A 17,559-nucleotide genomic window follows, 5' to 3' on the forward strand; every position below is an offset into this window, starting at 1 on the left:
TCCCTTGAACTCTGGGTTCCAAAGACTACAGTGAATATCACGTGAACCGCGGGGCTACTAGCATAAAGTTAGACATTTTAATCACGTGAAGGAAGGATTAGACCATTTTGCTATTCGAGGACAATTAATTATGTATCTTCTTCCCTTTGCCTTAAATGCATCTCACTCTACGTATTTTACATTTACACTTAATTTATAACAGAATGAAAATGTATACGTGTTGTGTATCTCAACATAATTGTGTTGTGATATATAATGGAGATGTCTTTCCACCTTAGTATTTTTACATACAAAAAGAGGTGTGAGAACAAGGCTATGTTGGAACTTGGAAATGTATAAAAGGGACCCAAAAGAGATAAAAGAAAGGTGATAAGTTTGTCATCCTAAATACACTTCGTTTAGGGAAAAAATCAAATTAGTAAAAAGTGAAATTTTTAAGTTAGTTGGTAAGAAAGAATGAATATATATACATACATATACATATATATATATATATATATATATGAGAAATTAGGGATAGGTTAATTCGTATACGTCTTCTATACTTTTCTGTTCATACTTGAATAAAATGCTTTTTCTCCTGTATAAAATATTTTCGTTTCGCACTTTTTGCTTAAACCGGACTAGTGTAACAAGATTAAGCTTCGACTTTTAAAATACGAGAATGAATAGCTTAAATACATGAAAATAGATATTCAAATTGGAATTCAATCTTAACAGAGTACCCAAAATTAAAATAAAAAAAAATTAAAAAAATCAATCTTAAACGCTACATAATTTCTTCAATGGATAATCTAGTTGCTTAAATTAACCCATCAAGTATTCCCTTGCGTTTATTCGAGAAAACTTTCGTAATTGCATCAACAAAAATTTAAATAGCAATCAACTATGCATCTTTCTATGCATACTTAAACAATTCACTATATACTCAAAAAAATAAATTATTCTTTTCTACATTCATTATCGTAATACTTCCCATCCAGACAAACATACCATGAAAGACAAAGCTTAACTAACAAGTCAGCACGTGTACACCTTTCCATTAGGTGAATTGAAACATATTTGATTACCTACCCATTTTGGAAGTTGCAACTTGCAAATGAGCGATGTGAGTTTGTAAAGAGGAGAAGCTGCAGCACTCATTCGCATATTTGAGTCCATGCTCAATTCACAGAAAACTACAATTAACAGTTTTAAATTACAAATTAACTTACATTCTTGGGTTATTGGGCGACTTTGTTAAGAATATCTAATCCTATTTTATTTTGTTTATCTATTTATTAAAACCTATTTTTATATATATGAAAAATATATAATCAAGAACAAAAAACAAAAAACAAAATTAGATGCATTTGTAAACATTAAAAAAATGTGGTGCAATTTGGAACAAGAATGTAAAATTTTTAATTAGAGTATGAGTATATTCATACAAGTAATAATGAATAAATAAAAATCAATGCACTTTTTTAAAATTCAGTTTATTTTTTGAAGATTTACCATTTAATTAAATCGACTGCTGAACACTACAACGAAATGTCTACTAGTGTAACATTAATGTTCCCCCTTAGAAAATGATACCTCAGCAAGAAAATCTGATTGGTACCATAAAGTGCAAAACAATAATAAAACATCATAGGATGTGATTTACATGGAAAAGAAACTCAACGGAAAGGAGATTTGTATTCATGGAAAATAGTAAAAAAAAATCATAATTTACCATGTTTTTAGCAAAGTGAACAGTAGACCTAAAGTTCAAAATAAAGAAGCTAATGCTTTCTGTTCTAGCCCCTTTTTAAAAGAAGCCTTATTGACAACTGTCAGGAAACACATTAATATAATGAAGAATGTTTCATACTTTTTCTTATCTAACTAATAATCATCCCAAGCCACAAGGGGGACAGTAGCATTAAACTTAGCGAACATGAAACTTAAGTGTCTTTTTACTTATTTGGGAAAAGCATGATGCCAGTCTCAGCAGCAGCTATTTTACACAAACCAAACTTTCAATCAAGCCTACGAGGAAGGGAATCACCAAGAATAGTGCCGTGTATTGAAGCAACAATATCTCACCTTCTAAGTTTTTCTCTATTCGTTTTTTATACTATTTATCTATCACCTGAATTGTTTAGCAATTCCAAGAGGATGATCTTTTAATCACCGGTTTCATCTGTTTATCTTCTTCAAGGGAAATCATCCCCAGGTGTGAAGGGTCCTCCAGCATCATCTTTGCTACCAGATAACCTGCAATAGACCATGTTTGGTATTTTCTTGCCTGTTTGCCAATATATCTCCCAAGTTTACCATCATAATATTCAGGCCACCCATCCTTCAGTAAACGACTCTCAGCAAGCTCAATTGCACGTCTTGCTATCTGTGGTCTCCCCGTTTTGATGCAAGCAGCTGTTACTAGCCACAAGAGCACTGCAGTCGGGCAAAAAACAAAGCATAAATTAAAAGTTAAAAATATGGCTATCAAAACTATGTTTATAATTGTTTCCACAATATAGTTACCACAGCCTCTAGTAGAAGACAATTACCATTCATTGTGAACAACTAACAATATTGCTAATAAGTAATAACAGTTCTTCATGATCAATGTGTGCCACATTAAAGATTAAGTGCCCGTTTGTTTCATTTTTTTTCATGAGAAATTACTTTTTGTTTTGGAAAAAAAATAAAATAAAATATTTTTAAGCTTTAACAAAAAAGACTAAATTCTGATTATTTTAATTTTTTTAATAGTTAAAAAAAATACTGTAATTATAACTACTTTTTAAGATAGTGTGCTTTTTTATTAATTGTAACTAAACCAAAAATAACTTTTGTTTTCCATGAAATCTATAATAAAACAAATCAAACAAACCGACCCTAAGACATTATGAAGTTACTCGGAATCAAAAACGATGCATTCCACACATCCTGCCTTTCTATTCTAAGTTAAGGACAGACATATTATCATCGTAACTAAAATATGGCGACACTGCCAAAAGGTGTGTCTCAGTTTGCAAACTGAGCTTCATGTGGGTGAAGATTTTCGAAACGTACAGGAAACAACCTGTGGCAAAAGCTAAGCTGATGCCTAACAGCCTAACCACATCTCATGGGGTTACCCAAATAACTGAAATGTACGAGTAATCCGAAGTATAACTGCTAAAGTCATGCGAACAAGCTACCAACCATGACCCAAATCCAATGTTAAATGCATTTTGAAGTTGAAATAAATAAGCAGAAAGGAAGAACCTGGCCAAGATCCTCCATTATGGTAACTCCATCTGGTATTTTTGGGATCACAACCAGTAACAATTCGCCACTCATGGCTCTCTATTGCTGGATAAGATATTTTTAGGGGCATTTCCCCAACTAACTCATCCCAGCGAGCTTCAATAAGATCCATGATAGCCATTGATTGCTCTGGTGTTGACAGAGAAGATAGAATTGCAACACAATTGCCTAAAGCAAACCATCGAAAATCCATCCTGGCTGGACTGACATTACCAATGAAGTAGCCCCCACGTGTTGGCATAAAATCAAATACCCAATCTGGGATTGAATCAGGAATAACATTAAACTTATTTACTGCAGTATGTGAGTACTCCTCTGTCTTATAACGATAAATGTCATTTAGTTGTTGGAAGTCAAGCCAAAAGTAATTTCGCATGTGATAACTTAGTGCATGCAAACGCTTCACAATACGCTCTACACATTCCTTTCCTTCTGCATCATCCTGTTTCAGCATTGACAAAGCACATCTCAATGCCATGAAGAAAAGTGCTTGAATCTCTATAGGATAACCATAAATACCCTGCAAGAAAAAAGAAAGGAAGAAGAAGAAACAATTACTAAAATATTCAAGTTCTTCAAAATCACCCAAAGACAAGTAAAAGATCAACTCCAAGGGACTTGAAACTACATATAATAATTTAAACAGTTTAAATCTGATACTGGTCGGTGTAAAAAAGATTCTACACTGTCATCCAATAACTTTATGCCATATCAATTGAAGAATTTAACATAGCAGAATAAGAGCATGGCTTGTAATAATAAATCTAATTGCATTTGAATCATTGCACCATAAAATAGCTAACTTTGCTTACAAACAATGGAATACAACAAACACCACTCATAACAAGATAACACAAGCAATATTAATTATCTTACATATTGAGAAACAGCCACAAATTATGCCTTACCATTCTTCGATCAATCATGCAACATCCATCAGCACAAAGCAGAGTTGGGAATGTATCAAACCCCTCTGACAAGCATAGAGTCAGTATAAGTTTCATTCCCTTTTGACAAGATGGTGATTCAGCCAGAGATAAATCCCCGGTAGACTTTGTGTACGCACGAAGTAAAATGATCCACCAAAACCCAGAGTCAACTGGAGCAACTCTTCCAATTGCACTTTCACCAAAATCTGCAATAAGAGTATCTGTTTTTCTAATGGGATCATGAAGGACTTTGAAACTGGCTGGCATTACACCTTCACCAAGCTTAAATCGATCTACTCTTTTTTCCCACCCCTGAAGATGCAGGGTCTTCAACAAGAAGTTCTTAACTATATCTGGTTCACCGTTCATCAAAAAGGCTAGGGCACTGGGCACAAAATCTCGAACAAAAACCTATAAAAAAAATATTTAATTAATAAATATCTTACTCACTCTTAGATGACCCCCATCAATGTGTGCCAGTAAAAATATTTAATTCATGCCTTCATGGTGCTTTTAGGTTTGTAGGACACACAATTAACAAAAAAAAACTATAGATTATGCCTGGGCAGAAACAATCGATTATGCATGTTTAGACTAAGGTGTATGCAAAATAACTACAAGTCCAACTCTAAATGAATTTCCCAAATGAAACATTTTTTTGTCAATTAGGTTCTTTGCTTAGCTAGACTTTTCACTGACATTCATCTAAACATTGTGATTTCCAAAATCTAAAGGGAGCTAAGTTGTATGTTAAATGAATTCTGTCTGACTGAATCAATAATTCAACAACTACATGATTCATTTCTGTTAATTTTCAGAAATGTTGGGGCTTTCAAAATATTTTCAACACAAAAGTTCAGTCAAATATATAATATAGTAGTACTAATATATTCATTACATTCAACCTTTTTGGCAAATACAAAAGACCAAACATATGTTATCAGGTTATTTTGTCATGGATCATATGTCTTACATCTTGCAGCAACCCTCATTGTTTAATGTTTCAGGTTCAAATTGCCTCTGAAAACTTATCAATAATCAAAGGGGTTTTGGCAGTTTTAAATTAAATGTATATCTCGTGCACACATGCACACATTCTCTAATTCAACTTCAAGTATTCTAGTGTACCGTTATTTTCAAATTAAAGTAATAAAAGCAAGCATGTTAAGAACAACTTCGTTCATTGAATTTTTTAAAAATTTAGAACACACCCCTAAAACTGGAATTCGACATTTCAGTGTTGATTGAGTTATTCACCTGATCATAGTTTAGAACTTCCTCTGATTGATGGTCAACAGCTGCAATTGTGCCAACTGGTTGGCCTCTAAAATGGACTAGAGATTTTCTGAGGGATTCCCAGGCATCAGCAACCATGGGGTGAGGCTCAAAGGAGTTCCGCGTAGATGAAGCAGGTGTGTTAAAGCCAGATCTTCCTCCAGCTCCAGGTGAATAAGTGTCATAGCTATCCAAGCCCGCTCTCGCAAGACCAATGGACAGTTCACTGAGTGACCTCTCATCAAATGATCTCTGTCTCTCAATGTTCAACCTAGGCTTGTCAAGAAGACGAGAGAGATCGAAATCATCCATCTCAGAGATAGAACAGTGAGAGCTGGTTTTCCTCATTCCCATATGGCCGTCCATTTTCTTCGCTTCTCCAATAACCGTACAACTATGTAAAAAATAGATACTATCTACATCCAAAAAAAAAAATACTCCAAGGTCAAACGCAAAACCAAACCAAACGTATTCCTAACAGCCAAATCAGGAAAAAAAAAATTATGTGTATTAAAAAAATCATAAAGCTAATGACGGAATCAGAAACGCAAAGCACAATCACGAGTGACGATCAAATAATCAAAATGATAAAAAAAACATTATATACGTAACCTTTCGTAAAGATGAAACTCCAGAAATAGGAAGAAAATTTGGGGGAAAAAAAACAAAAAAGCAAAATCTCCGTACATTTTCGGCAACACGAAACACCTTCAGCTCTGTCCATTGCATCATAAAATATGAAAAACGGAACACAATAACGAAACGTCAAATGGCGCATTAAAGGAAAATAAGTAACAGATCAAGATCCGTAAGGAATAAAAAGGAAGAATCACCATTAACACACGATTCAGACAAGACAAAAAAAGGGAAAAAAATAATAAATCACACATGAGAGTCAAATTCGGAAGCTGTGAAGTCGGAATGAGCGCAATTCATTGTTACACAGAAAAAGAGACAGATCTGAGAAGACGAAAGGGAAATAAACGAAGCTGAGATGCAAAACGCGGAGGGAGGAGATAACCTGGAAGAGAACGGCGACAGCGACGCCGGGAGGTATTGTCCGGCGGAAACGACGGTGGCAGCCGGCGATCTCGCCGGAAAAAGGTGGGGGAAGAGAATGGCGAAGTGGAGAGAAAGAGAAGGGAAAAAATGAGCAGGTGGTCGAAAGGGGATATTTATAGAAGAAGACGAACGGTGGAAAGCGAGTCCTGGAGAGTGGAGAGAGTGCAAGCAAGTGACCGTACCGTCCTACCCCGTTTTTCTTTTTATTTTTTTATTATTTTTATTTCCTCCAATACGATCCCGTGTAAGAGGGTTTTACCGGTAGCAGGTCAGCACCGTCCACGTAGGCGAAACGATGCCGTCTCTCCCTCTCTCTTTCTCCCCTTCTTTCCTCTGAAGCTGTGAATTCAAAATTGGAAATGGCAGATTGTATCGTAGGATGTGTATTTATATTTTCTTATGGGCTATTATTTGGTAATTAATTTATTTATTAATTGGGTAGGTGGGTGGATTTCGGAATTATTTCTATGTGCAACAGATAGCTACATTTCAACTTGTATTTCTCCTCCCCCTTTTTATGTTATAAATTAAATAAATTAGGAAACAATTTGACTTTTGAGAGATGACTTCGGATGTTAAGGTGTGCATCATGATGCTGTAAAAATTTAAATGCTCTTACCCTTTTTCTTTTTTAATTTCTCAAGGTTTGTCACTGTGATTTAAAGTTTAAGTACATATTTAATGGAAAATAAATTATTGAAAGGACATTTATAGAATCATTAGAATGTTATATAAAAAATCAATTATAATAACACAGGATCATTTTTTTATTTTTCTCCTGAGTTAAATTATAATATTTTTATATATTTTAAACCCTAAACCCTAACCCCACAACAATTGTTGATTTTGCTTGTTGTTGAAGAATTAAAAAAGTTGGAAGTAAAGCATTTAGGACCAAGTGAAACTCTCTGTAGTAATATTTTAGATAGTTTCTATTGCTAGTACAAACATGTTATTTAATTAATTTTTAGTCAAAAAAAATTATTACACTTAAAAACTTTTTTTATGAGAAATTACACGTAAAAAAATTAGTTCTTAACTGTTTAACCATTGTCCTAAATTGTGATTAATAACTAATTTAAGGGTATTATTACAAATTGAATCCTGCACATAATTAGATCATATCGCATTTGTTTTAGTAATCACGTCACATGTTGATTGTATATCTTTCTCGCACACGTGTAAAAGAATATTTTGTTACATAAGTGAATGTTACATGATAACATTTCGTTTACTTTTTAAACCTAGTACAGTCAGTCTAATAAAATAAAATCTCAATATATTTTCTACCCAAATACAAATGATTTTGTTGGCAATTATAAAATTAATATATCATTTTTATTACATTAACTAAAATAATTATCATCAATGATTTGTATATTCTAATTGATAAAATAAATATATAGTTTGATTTAGATTTATAATTAATTCAAATTAAAGAATATCTAAATATATTTATGTTGATATCACAACATGAAAATATAATTGGTAATTTTATACTATAAAGAGAGACGGATAGAGAGATACAATCTGGCGTTATATGGAGTATAGGAGTATTTAATATAAGTAATATAAATGTTATACGCATAATATAAATTATATTACGTTTTTATTAATAAAATATAAATATCTAAAATATTAAGATTAAGAAAAGTAATTAATTTAATTTATAATAAAAATAAATTGTTCTACTTTTATATTTTATTTCAAAATTATCCTTGTGTTATTTTAATTAATATTTATTTTTCTCTTAACTAATTAAAAATGCATATTTTATATTATTTATTTTTTATAATTAATATTATTTATCTTTAACCAATCAAAATACATGTTTTTTAAAGATTCTATAATTATATACCATCAAATTAAGAGAATATATTTTATTTAAAAGTATTTTAGCCTAAAAATAAGTAGTAAATTAAATACTATAAATTAGTTTTTATAACATTTATTTTGACTTAGATCTTATAAATAAAAACAAAGATAAATATTATTTTTATGTCTATCTCCTCATTATTAATAATATTTATTCATAATAAATAAAATAATAAAGAAAGATACAGATAGAAATAATGTTATATAAATTATTATATGATTTTTATTATATGTATAACACTTCTCATTTAATAATCGACCAAATGGTGTTTCATTCATCTGCAGAAGAAAATCTGATATGGACTTTATGAAGAAAAAAAAAATGTATGCAACTCAATTGTTTAAAGGAAATTGAGAGTGGCCAATAGAGTTATATTTGTAATTGGCTACGAGTTAAGGAAATTGTTTAAAGGTAATTTTTTTATTTTATAAATAAGTTTGACTAAACTTGACTTACAACAATAATTTTCTAAAAAAATAAATTGACTTACAACGATATATTTAAACCATGAAGGTAAAATATTTAACTTATACATTGTGGCAGTTTGTTTAATTTTTTTTAAATTATAAAAAAATTAAACAGTTATTTATTTTATGATATATTTGCTTAAACTGTTTTGTATGAAGGAAAAAAAAATTAAATAAACTTTTATTTGGTTCTTAACAACAACTTTTTTTAAAAAAATTACTTTTTTGTGAATCACATTTAGAAAATATAATAAAATAAGAAAACCCATAAACAAACATATTTTAACTTATAGCAAAGTTAATTTTAACTATAAAAAAATTCCTCTTAAAATGTGTTTGTTAAGATATTTAAAGAGTATAAATACTTTTTTGATTAGCTTATGAGTGTGTTTGATACAGTATTTAAAAAGTTTATAAGTTTATTTAACTAATTTATAATTAAGTTTGTTTGACTAAAATAAACTTATTTGTATGATAATTTTTTTTAGGAATTCGTAGTTTATTTTCGTAAGTTTCACTTTTAGCTCATAAGTTTTTTACTTTTTATTTTATTTTCACTAATTTACTTAAACCTATTTTTTATCATTATTAATTTATAAAATCACATATTTATCCTATTGTAATGTTATACTTTTTGGGTGTTTTAATTAATTGTATGATTTGTATGATTAATTGTTAAATAGTTGTTTTTGTTGTTGTTTAAGAGCTCTAAGGATCAAGAGAATTATGAAGGTTAAGTGGTTGTTGAGTAAAGTTGAGTGAGTCTAAATAAAGACGTGTATAGAAAATATTTTTTAAAAACATGAACTTCATAAATTCATTATTTTAGAAAAATTAGTAAAAGATAAGTGAGATAAGCTTTGGAAAACCAAGGAACTTTCTCCTTCATATTCTCCATCTAATCTTTTCCAGCCTTTTCCCTTAGCTAGGCAACAACAGCATATTTTTAAATTTGAAACTTGAAGGTCAAGAAATTAAGTTGAGTCATGCAAAGTTATTTTATTCCTTTTCTCTTCTTCTTGTTTTGCACCTTCATGACGTCAAGCATGACTTCAACCAAAGGGATTCGTCTTGCTCTCACCGAGCACAAGATTGGTGAACTCGAGTGTGAGGAAAAAGAATTGTCTGAAATTGAAATCACATCAAGCACCAATGGAGTGGCACTAGGCATGGATCAACTTGAGACTTTTTGTCTAATTGAGGTTGGTGTGGGCTTTTCCATGCCAAGCACGAGAGAGTGAGAGGCTCTATATATACCTTAGCCATGTTAGGCGCAGGTGGTTTGATGTTAGGTGTGGGCGAGACAAGGAATCATTTTGCCTCAATGGTGCCAAATATCCAGGGGATAGTGTTTAGGGGTTATTTGTATGTTGTTGAATATGATGTTTTTAAGTTGTTTGTGATGCAAGATGTTGATTAAGTAGTATGATGTAAGTTTATTAAGTTAATAAGTTGATAAACATGTGATATTAATACATCTATTTGTTGAGATACATAAAAATTACAGGAGAGTAAAAGATGTTTTAAAAATTAAACTATCTCATTATGTATACATTATGGTCTTCTGAAAGCCTACGATGAAACCCTTTCAACAAGTAAGCTGACTTCTAGATAGGTAGTTGTTTTAAGTTGTCTCCTCTATATTTTATGTGATATTTGTATGTGGTATCAATATGTAGACAAGGTCAAAACATATGTGTATAAAGCGATCAATAGAGTAAAATAGAAAATCGGAAACTTAGTCCCTAATTAAGTATTGGAGGAGAATAGTATTTGGAGGGTAGTTGGTCGGCTAATCTCATAGGTGACTTAGTATTGCAAATTATTGTTGTGTAGGCTCAAACTCAAACTATTTTACTTTGACAATAGTAATAGACTTCCTAGTTTAAGTAACAAAACCTAAGAAACCAAATTAAGTATTTAAATAGGTTCTCTATGAGACTTGAAATTGTTTATATCTGACCTAACTACAATAGGTTAAACACTATATTTCGTTAGGGTCTAGTCACTTAAACTATCCACTCCTGTTGTAGGAAAACTTTTTAGTTAATATGCATGATGATACATTAGTTGAATATTGATGTTGATGATTGAGAATGAAGTATGTTGAAGTTGTTATATGTTGTAATAAGTTGCAAGTTGGTTGTATAGTACTCGATGATAAGTGGAAATTGTATGTTGAATTGAAAGTTGTTGCTTAATTGATTCTAACTATTATTAAATGTTATTGTATGTTGATTCTTTTAACAAGTTTATCCTTTTTTTCCTTGTGGTTAGAGTTGTTATGATCATACTTGATATGAAAGTAAGACAGGATTAGCAAGTTTACTTATCTAGCTATAAAGGGTCATGTTAGAGATGACCAATTTTCTTTTTGGTGGTACTGATCTTATGCAATTTTGGTCTTGTATAGGCATTTGGCTAACAAGTGAGATTTTTCTTATGTACAATGATATCTTATGTAGATGGTATATATGTAAAGGAGTTGTTTTTAGTTTAATATTCCTTATGTATGACTATGTGCATGATATTTGTTATTTGTTGTATGATAATCCTAACTTAGTTAATGTTTACTATTTCTTTTTGTTGCTTAGTAACTAAGCTATAAGTGTAGGACATATCGAGTTGTTACAACTATCATTCTCACACTCTTGTTATTAAGTAAATAAATATGTCATTTTATAATGTCCAACTAATCTTACAAAATCATTAAAAAAAATTAAGCTTACAAAATACTTTCAATTCAACCAGTTATCTTATAAACTTCCTATTTTTCGATGCATAACTTATGACTTTTAATTTTCCAACTAACTTAAAAGTTAGTTTCACTAAAAATACTTTATAAGCTAGTTCGGTTAAAATAATTTTACTTATGGTGTAAAAAAAAAAACTTAATATTCACCAACTTTGTTCTTTTCAATAAATTTTTTTTCATATAAAAATCTTGAAACCTTGATTAATAGGATCAAATCTAGTACTATTCCAACCACAAATTTATAACTAAACATGAAATATCTAATGTACTTTTTTTTGTCTATTAATATACAATATTTCAAAACTAACAATCAAGTTTAATATACTAGAAACATAATTTTTGTTAATTAAACATTATTTTAATATAAATAAAAATTGAACTTGGAAACACTAAATCCACTTATTGCATTAATGATGTCATTTAAAGTTGGAGTAAATGTATGATTATAACATGATATTGTTGCATAATGTGTGGCCTAAATTAGTAAAGTTTTTCATTTAAGTTTCACGGTATAAACTGGGAATATGCCTATGCCATGGTGCACTCAAGTCGTCTCGTTGACATCCATGAATGTAGGAGTGTCTGATTAGCGAAGATTCACATAACTAGGATTAAAAACAATTAAACTTATCTTCGAGAATCTTCCCTTAACCCTTAAATAATAATTTCACACAACATACGGATTTTCGTCTTTTCTCACCAGATTAACGTTCATTCCTTTAATAAAATATTTGTATGTTGACATACGCACCACTACTTTTTTGTTAAGTTTGCATACTTGTTTATTAAACTTTAAATTTTACTTTTATATATACACATTAACATTATGATAGATTACTGAAAATCAATTTTTAATACCATTGAATGAGGGTGCTAGTTAACTTGTGTGAGATTATTTTTGTTTAACAATATTGATTTCAAGTTTTGGATATATATACAATTATATTAAATATTTAAAGGAAAAGTTCAGTTGCTCATAATAAATTAAAATAAATTCATTAAATAAAATGTGAGATTTATAAATATGTGATTTTTAATAAATTTAATTAAAATAATAATTTTATTACTAATATTTTTCGTATTTAAAATAAACAAGTAAAAAAAATGTCTTATATTTCTCACAACTATGTTTCACTTTTTACAACAACAATTATTTTCGCGAACACAATTTTATATTAATTTCGTTCCTAATTGGTGCAAATATTTTTGTATATATGTGTATGCAATTTAACAACTTAAGTATTCTTATATTTGTCTTTCCAAACAAAATTCCAAGTATTTCAATGAGCTTCTTCGGGTTCTTCCAACTTCTTAAAGTTTCAAAAAAAAAAATCCTTACAAAATATTTACATTTTCTTTTGCAAGGGATATTCTTCAAATAATTAAAAATAAATAAGTATAGTTAATGCAGTTCTTCTAATGTATATGGTTTGTTGTCTCTTGAGACCCTTACAAATGACGTAGATAATAATTGTTGAGAGTTTTATTTTTCGCCTTGTCGATTTTGAACATTTGAGTGAATTAAATGTTTTTCTCATTTTTAATGAGGATATTTTGATAAATTGCATAAACTTTTTATTTTTCTTTTGGGCTTGATTTATGTAATAGATAAAAGTTTACATATTTGTACTTTGAGTTGTTTTCATCTATAATGTTTTATCGATTTTTGAGATCAAGGGTGGAGGGAGGGAGACATGGAGAGCCATATTCTCTTCTATTATTTTTAAAAAATATATTAAAATTATTTTAAAAGCAATTTTTTAACCTCCTAAAATTTATAAAAATAAATATTATAGGTTCATAGATAAAAAATTATCATACTAGTTTACACTTGGAAAAAAAATGTAAAATTCATATATAATGTGATAAAAAAATACAAATAATAATAAATTATTTATAATATTATAATATTTACATATAAATGTTAACTTTTCGAGCTAAATTTCTGGCTCCACCCCTTCTTTTGAGATATAAGAGTTGATAAATTTTTCTTTCAAGTTTTGTAAGATACGTAATCTGACTTAGGAAATAAAACTTATTACAAACAAATTTTTTAATAAGTCATAAAATAAAATGATAAGGCTTTGTACTTTCTATTATTCTTGAAAAGGACTTATAAATAGGATAATTATATACATGGGGTGATAAGATATGTCTCTTATCTCTTCAAAGTCATTTGAAGTTTTCATTGTTATTCAACGGTACTTAATTATCTAAATCACTCCCGTGAATGTCTTATGTAATCATTTATTCTTTGAATCAAACAAATTATTAATATAAAAATATGGTTGTATCTGCATGTTTCAAATCTTTTGATCTTGTAATCAAATCTCCTTTGTTTTTTTTTTTTTTGTGTTGAATCAAATCTCCTTTGTTTACTTACTCAGATTTATATTTTTATTTATTCAGATATTTTTATTTTTATTTTTTACTTTCTTCACCTTTTCATATTGCTACCGATCTTTCTTTTGTCGTGATGTTAGAAGACAAATTTGCGTATATATAAAGAGGAATGAGACGAGATAATATATTAATAACTTCATATAGAACAATATTTTTTATTTAATATATTGTTAAATTATAATTATATATTATCTGTATCAGAGTTTGTCAAAATTAAATAAATATAAAAAAAATACAATCAAAATTCTTATTTACTTATATCATGTTCATTTTGATGTATATATAATAAGATATCAAATAATTTTATATTAATATAAGATTTTATTAAAAAAAAATAGTAATATGAAAAAAACTTACAAATTTTTTTACGAGTTTTGAAGTACACTTATATCTAAAAGTAGTTAAATAGTGTAATAATTGATATAACTTATACTTATATGATTTGATATTTCTTTGGTTGAAGGATATGTAAAATGGTGTTAATTGAGATATCAATTTGTCATATCATACTATAAATAACATATAATTTTTAAAATATTATTTAATTAAAAATATGATCTCTACATTAAACGACATAATTACTATCTTAGAATTATATACGTATAGAAACGAGAACTTGTACTATATATTATGCATATAGAAGTAAAATAATTATACAAATATATGCAATATAGATACAATAATCTTGTAAATGTAAATTATACAATATAAATTATCGGTCAAGTAACTTCTATACAAAATACTACTCTAGTAACATTACAAATATAAACAGCACTGTCATTCTCCTAATAACCACCTCAGTTGCAACATCTCATACCTATCTCTGCTTTGCTCTGCTCTTATATCACATGATCATCGTAGTCCAAGACACATGAAAACATCTAAGGATAGGCTAGAGTTCAAAGCAGCAACATATACAACAAAAAATATGAGTAATAGGGTTTTACAACATCTCATATTTTTTTGCATCAACACATTCAACTCTATCAACTTTACAACTACATCTACTACAACACAAGATCAACTTAAACAACATAACATTAACAACTTAATTTTTAACACTTTGACATACTTCATCACAAATGAACACTACATCTGAATAATACAATTAAATCAACACATTATATGCACAACACAACAACTGTATGTATTGTCATACATTTCAACTAGGAGATCTCCTACAAAGAAAGTAAACAGTTTAAGTAGTTTGATCCTACCAAACCAACAACACATGGTGATCTTCTTTACTTGCTAGATCAACAACAAATTGGATATCAATTCACAAACACAACGACTTGTTTTTTAAATGTTGTCACTTAAATAAGAAAGTCTAGATTGTTGTCAGGGTTGAATAGTTGTGTGTGAGTCTACTACAACATTAGCTAGCTTAATTAAGTCTTATATGGGATTAACCAACTGACTACCTCCCAAATACTACACTCTTCTAATACTCAGTTAGAAACTAAGGGGGGTGTATTGGATTAGGATTTTAAAGGACTTTTTTAGTTAAAAAAAATCCTGCGGATTTTAAAAGACTTTGCAGGATTTTCATGACTTTTAAGATTTTGCAAGATTCTACAAGACTTAAAATCAGGATTTTAATGGATTCTGCAAGACTTTTAAATTAGGATTTTAATGGATTCTGTGGGATTTTGTGGAGTTTTGACATTTGATAAGATTTAAAAAAAATTATACATTCAAATTTAAAAAGAGTCAAAGATAAAAATAATAAATAAAAAAAATAATGTCTAGATAAATAATAATAATAGTTCTCTATAATATTCTATCCTCTTTTTATAGCATCCACTATCAATTGTAACAATTCATCGGAATCATCCTTAATCCAAGCTTCATAGTTTTCTTTCTCTTTTCATTTTTCTTTATTATTTCCTTGTGAATCTCCCATTTGAATTACTAAAACAATATATGTTAAAAAATAGTTATATAAATAATTACGGATAATAGACAAAATCAATAAAATTATATTATTATTTTTAGAAGCACACCATCATACAAGATCGAATATATTTTTGCTATCCAAATGGATCAAATACCTCAGTTATTATAAAAAAAATGTAAAAACGAAAATATAGAAACATAAGATAATTTTTTATATAAAAAAATTAGTATATTCGATACTGAAAAAATATTTAGATATATAATTTTTTTTATATAAACAGAAGTATTTAGATATAGAGAATATATATATATATATATATATATATATGATAATTTTTAACGATATTTATAAATATAAATTATTCTAACAAATATTTTAACAATATTTTCTTTTTTAAAAAATAAGTTAATGAAGGCATAAATCCTAAACCCTAAAAAATTAGATATTGCAATGTCTTATGTTAATTTTCTTTTTTTAAAATATAAAAAATCTTAATTTCATAATATAAAAATAAAAAAGAAAAATTCATAGTAAAAAAAATAAAATAATTGTTGAGTCATAAAAGGAGGAGGGATAAGAGTAACAAATTCAAGGGAAAGAGAGAATTCGCAATTTTTATGCTAAGAGGGTTCTTCCCCCTACTAAGATCCATTTTTATCTCATTCTACTCACAAAAACCCTAACAAATTCATCTTTTATATATATATATATATATATATATATATATATATATTGTTGAGATTATGATATCAATTTCATCTTTCACCTTTTTCTTTTCTTAACGTGTGTCATAAAAAAAATTACCACTTAAAAGTTAAAATTTCAAGTATTTTTTTGTGTTATATAAAGGAACAAATTCAACTACATAGAATAAAATAAAGTAAGTCAATTAAAGAGAACGAACAGAAAAATAAAACAAGTCAATGACACTATCATTTACATATTAGAGTTTCACAAAATAGGAGAATGGTATGAGAATAGTATTATATATGAGCAATGAACAATAGTGTAGTATTATTAGTAGAGAAAAAATGGAGAAGACAGGAGCATAGAAAAAAAAGATGAAAAACTCACTTGAAAATTCTTAAAACACTTGAAAAATCATTTCAAACAATCCTTCAAAATCCGATGGGTTTGGATGGGATTGTTTTATGAATCTGGTATTTATAGATAACACTAGAAAGTCTTTCAAAATCCCTCTCACACAACAATCCTTTAAAATCCTTAAATTTTTGAATACCAATGGATTGTTTTTAAGTTGTAAAAAATCTCAAATGAATACCAGTGGATTTTAATGGACTCTTTAAAAAATCCTAAAAATCCAGATTGAATACCACTGGATTGTTTTTAAGTGACATAAAATCCTGATTGAATACCAATGGACTTTTTTACTCAAAAAAAGTCTTTTAAAATCCTACGAAATCCTAAACCAATACACCCCCCTAAGTTTCCAGTTCCATACTTTACTCGATTGGTCACTTGTAATCAATATAACTCAACTTAGCCTCTATGTTGTATTAGCTTTATACACATGTGTCTCAACCTTTCTCACACACGGTATCAACTAAAATCTTAGAGGAGACTAAACTGTCCTCTTCAAAGGTCAATTT

General features: G+C 28.7%; 1 protein-coding gene across 5 annotated transcripts; it reads right to left on the reverse strand.

The window, feature by feature from the left end:
- Positions 1–1,661: 1,661 nt before the first annotated feature.
- Positions 1,662–6,901, reverse strand: LOC109815701 (putative alkaline/neutral invertase D). Of its 5 annotated transcripts, XM_020380501.3 has the most exons (6): positions 6,508–6,901; positions 6,174–6,202; positions 5,469–5,902; positions 4,191–4,622; positions 3,241–3,802; positions 1,662–2,421 (listed from the first exon to the last, which is right to left on the reverse strand). In XM_020380501.3, exons 3-6 carry the CDS (start codon positions 5,850–5,852, stop codon positions 2,126–2,128), a joined length of 1,674 nt encoding a protein of 557 aa, XP_020236090.1. In that variant the 5' UTR covers positions 5,853–5,902; positions 6,174–6,202; positions 6,508–6,901; the 3' UTR covers positions 1,662–2,125. The 5 variants fall into 5 exon arrangements, with proteins under 5 accessions (XP_020236090.1, XP_020236098.1, XP_020236082.1 ...); XM_020380509.3 differs by lacking the exon at positions 6,174–6,202 and having other exon boundaries at positions 5,469–5,898; XM_020380493.3 differs by lacking the exon at positions 6,174–6,202.
- Between the last annotated feature and the right edge of the window lie 10,658 nt (positions 6,902–17,559).

The sequence above is a fragment of the Cajanus cajan genome, chromosome 7 (genome assembly GCF_000230855.2).
Source record: "Cajanus cajan strain Asha chromosome 7, NIPB_CcT2T_4, whole genome shotgun sequence".
Taxonomy (NCBI): Eukaryota; Viridiplantae; Streptophyta; class Magnoliopsida; order Fabales; family Fabaceae; genus Cajanus; species Cajanus cajan.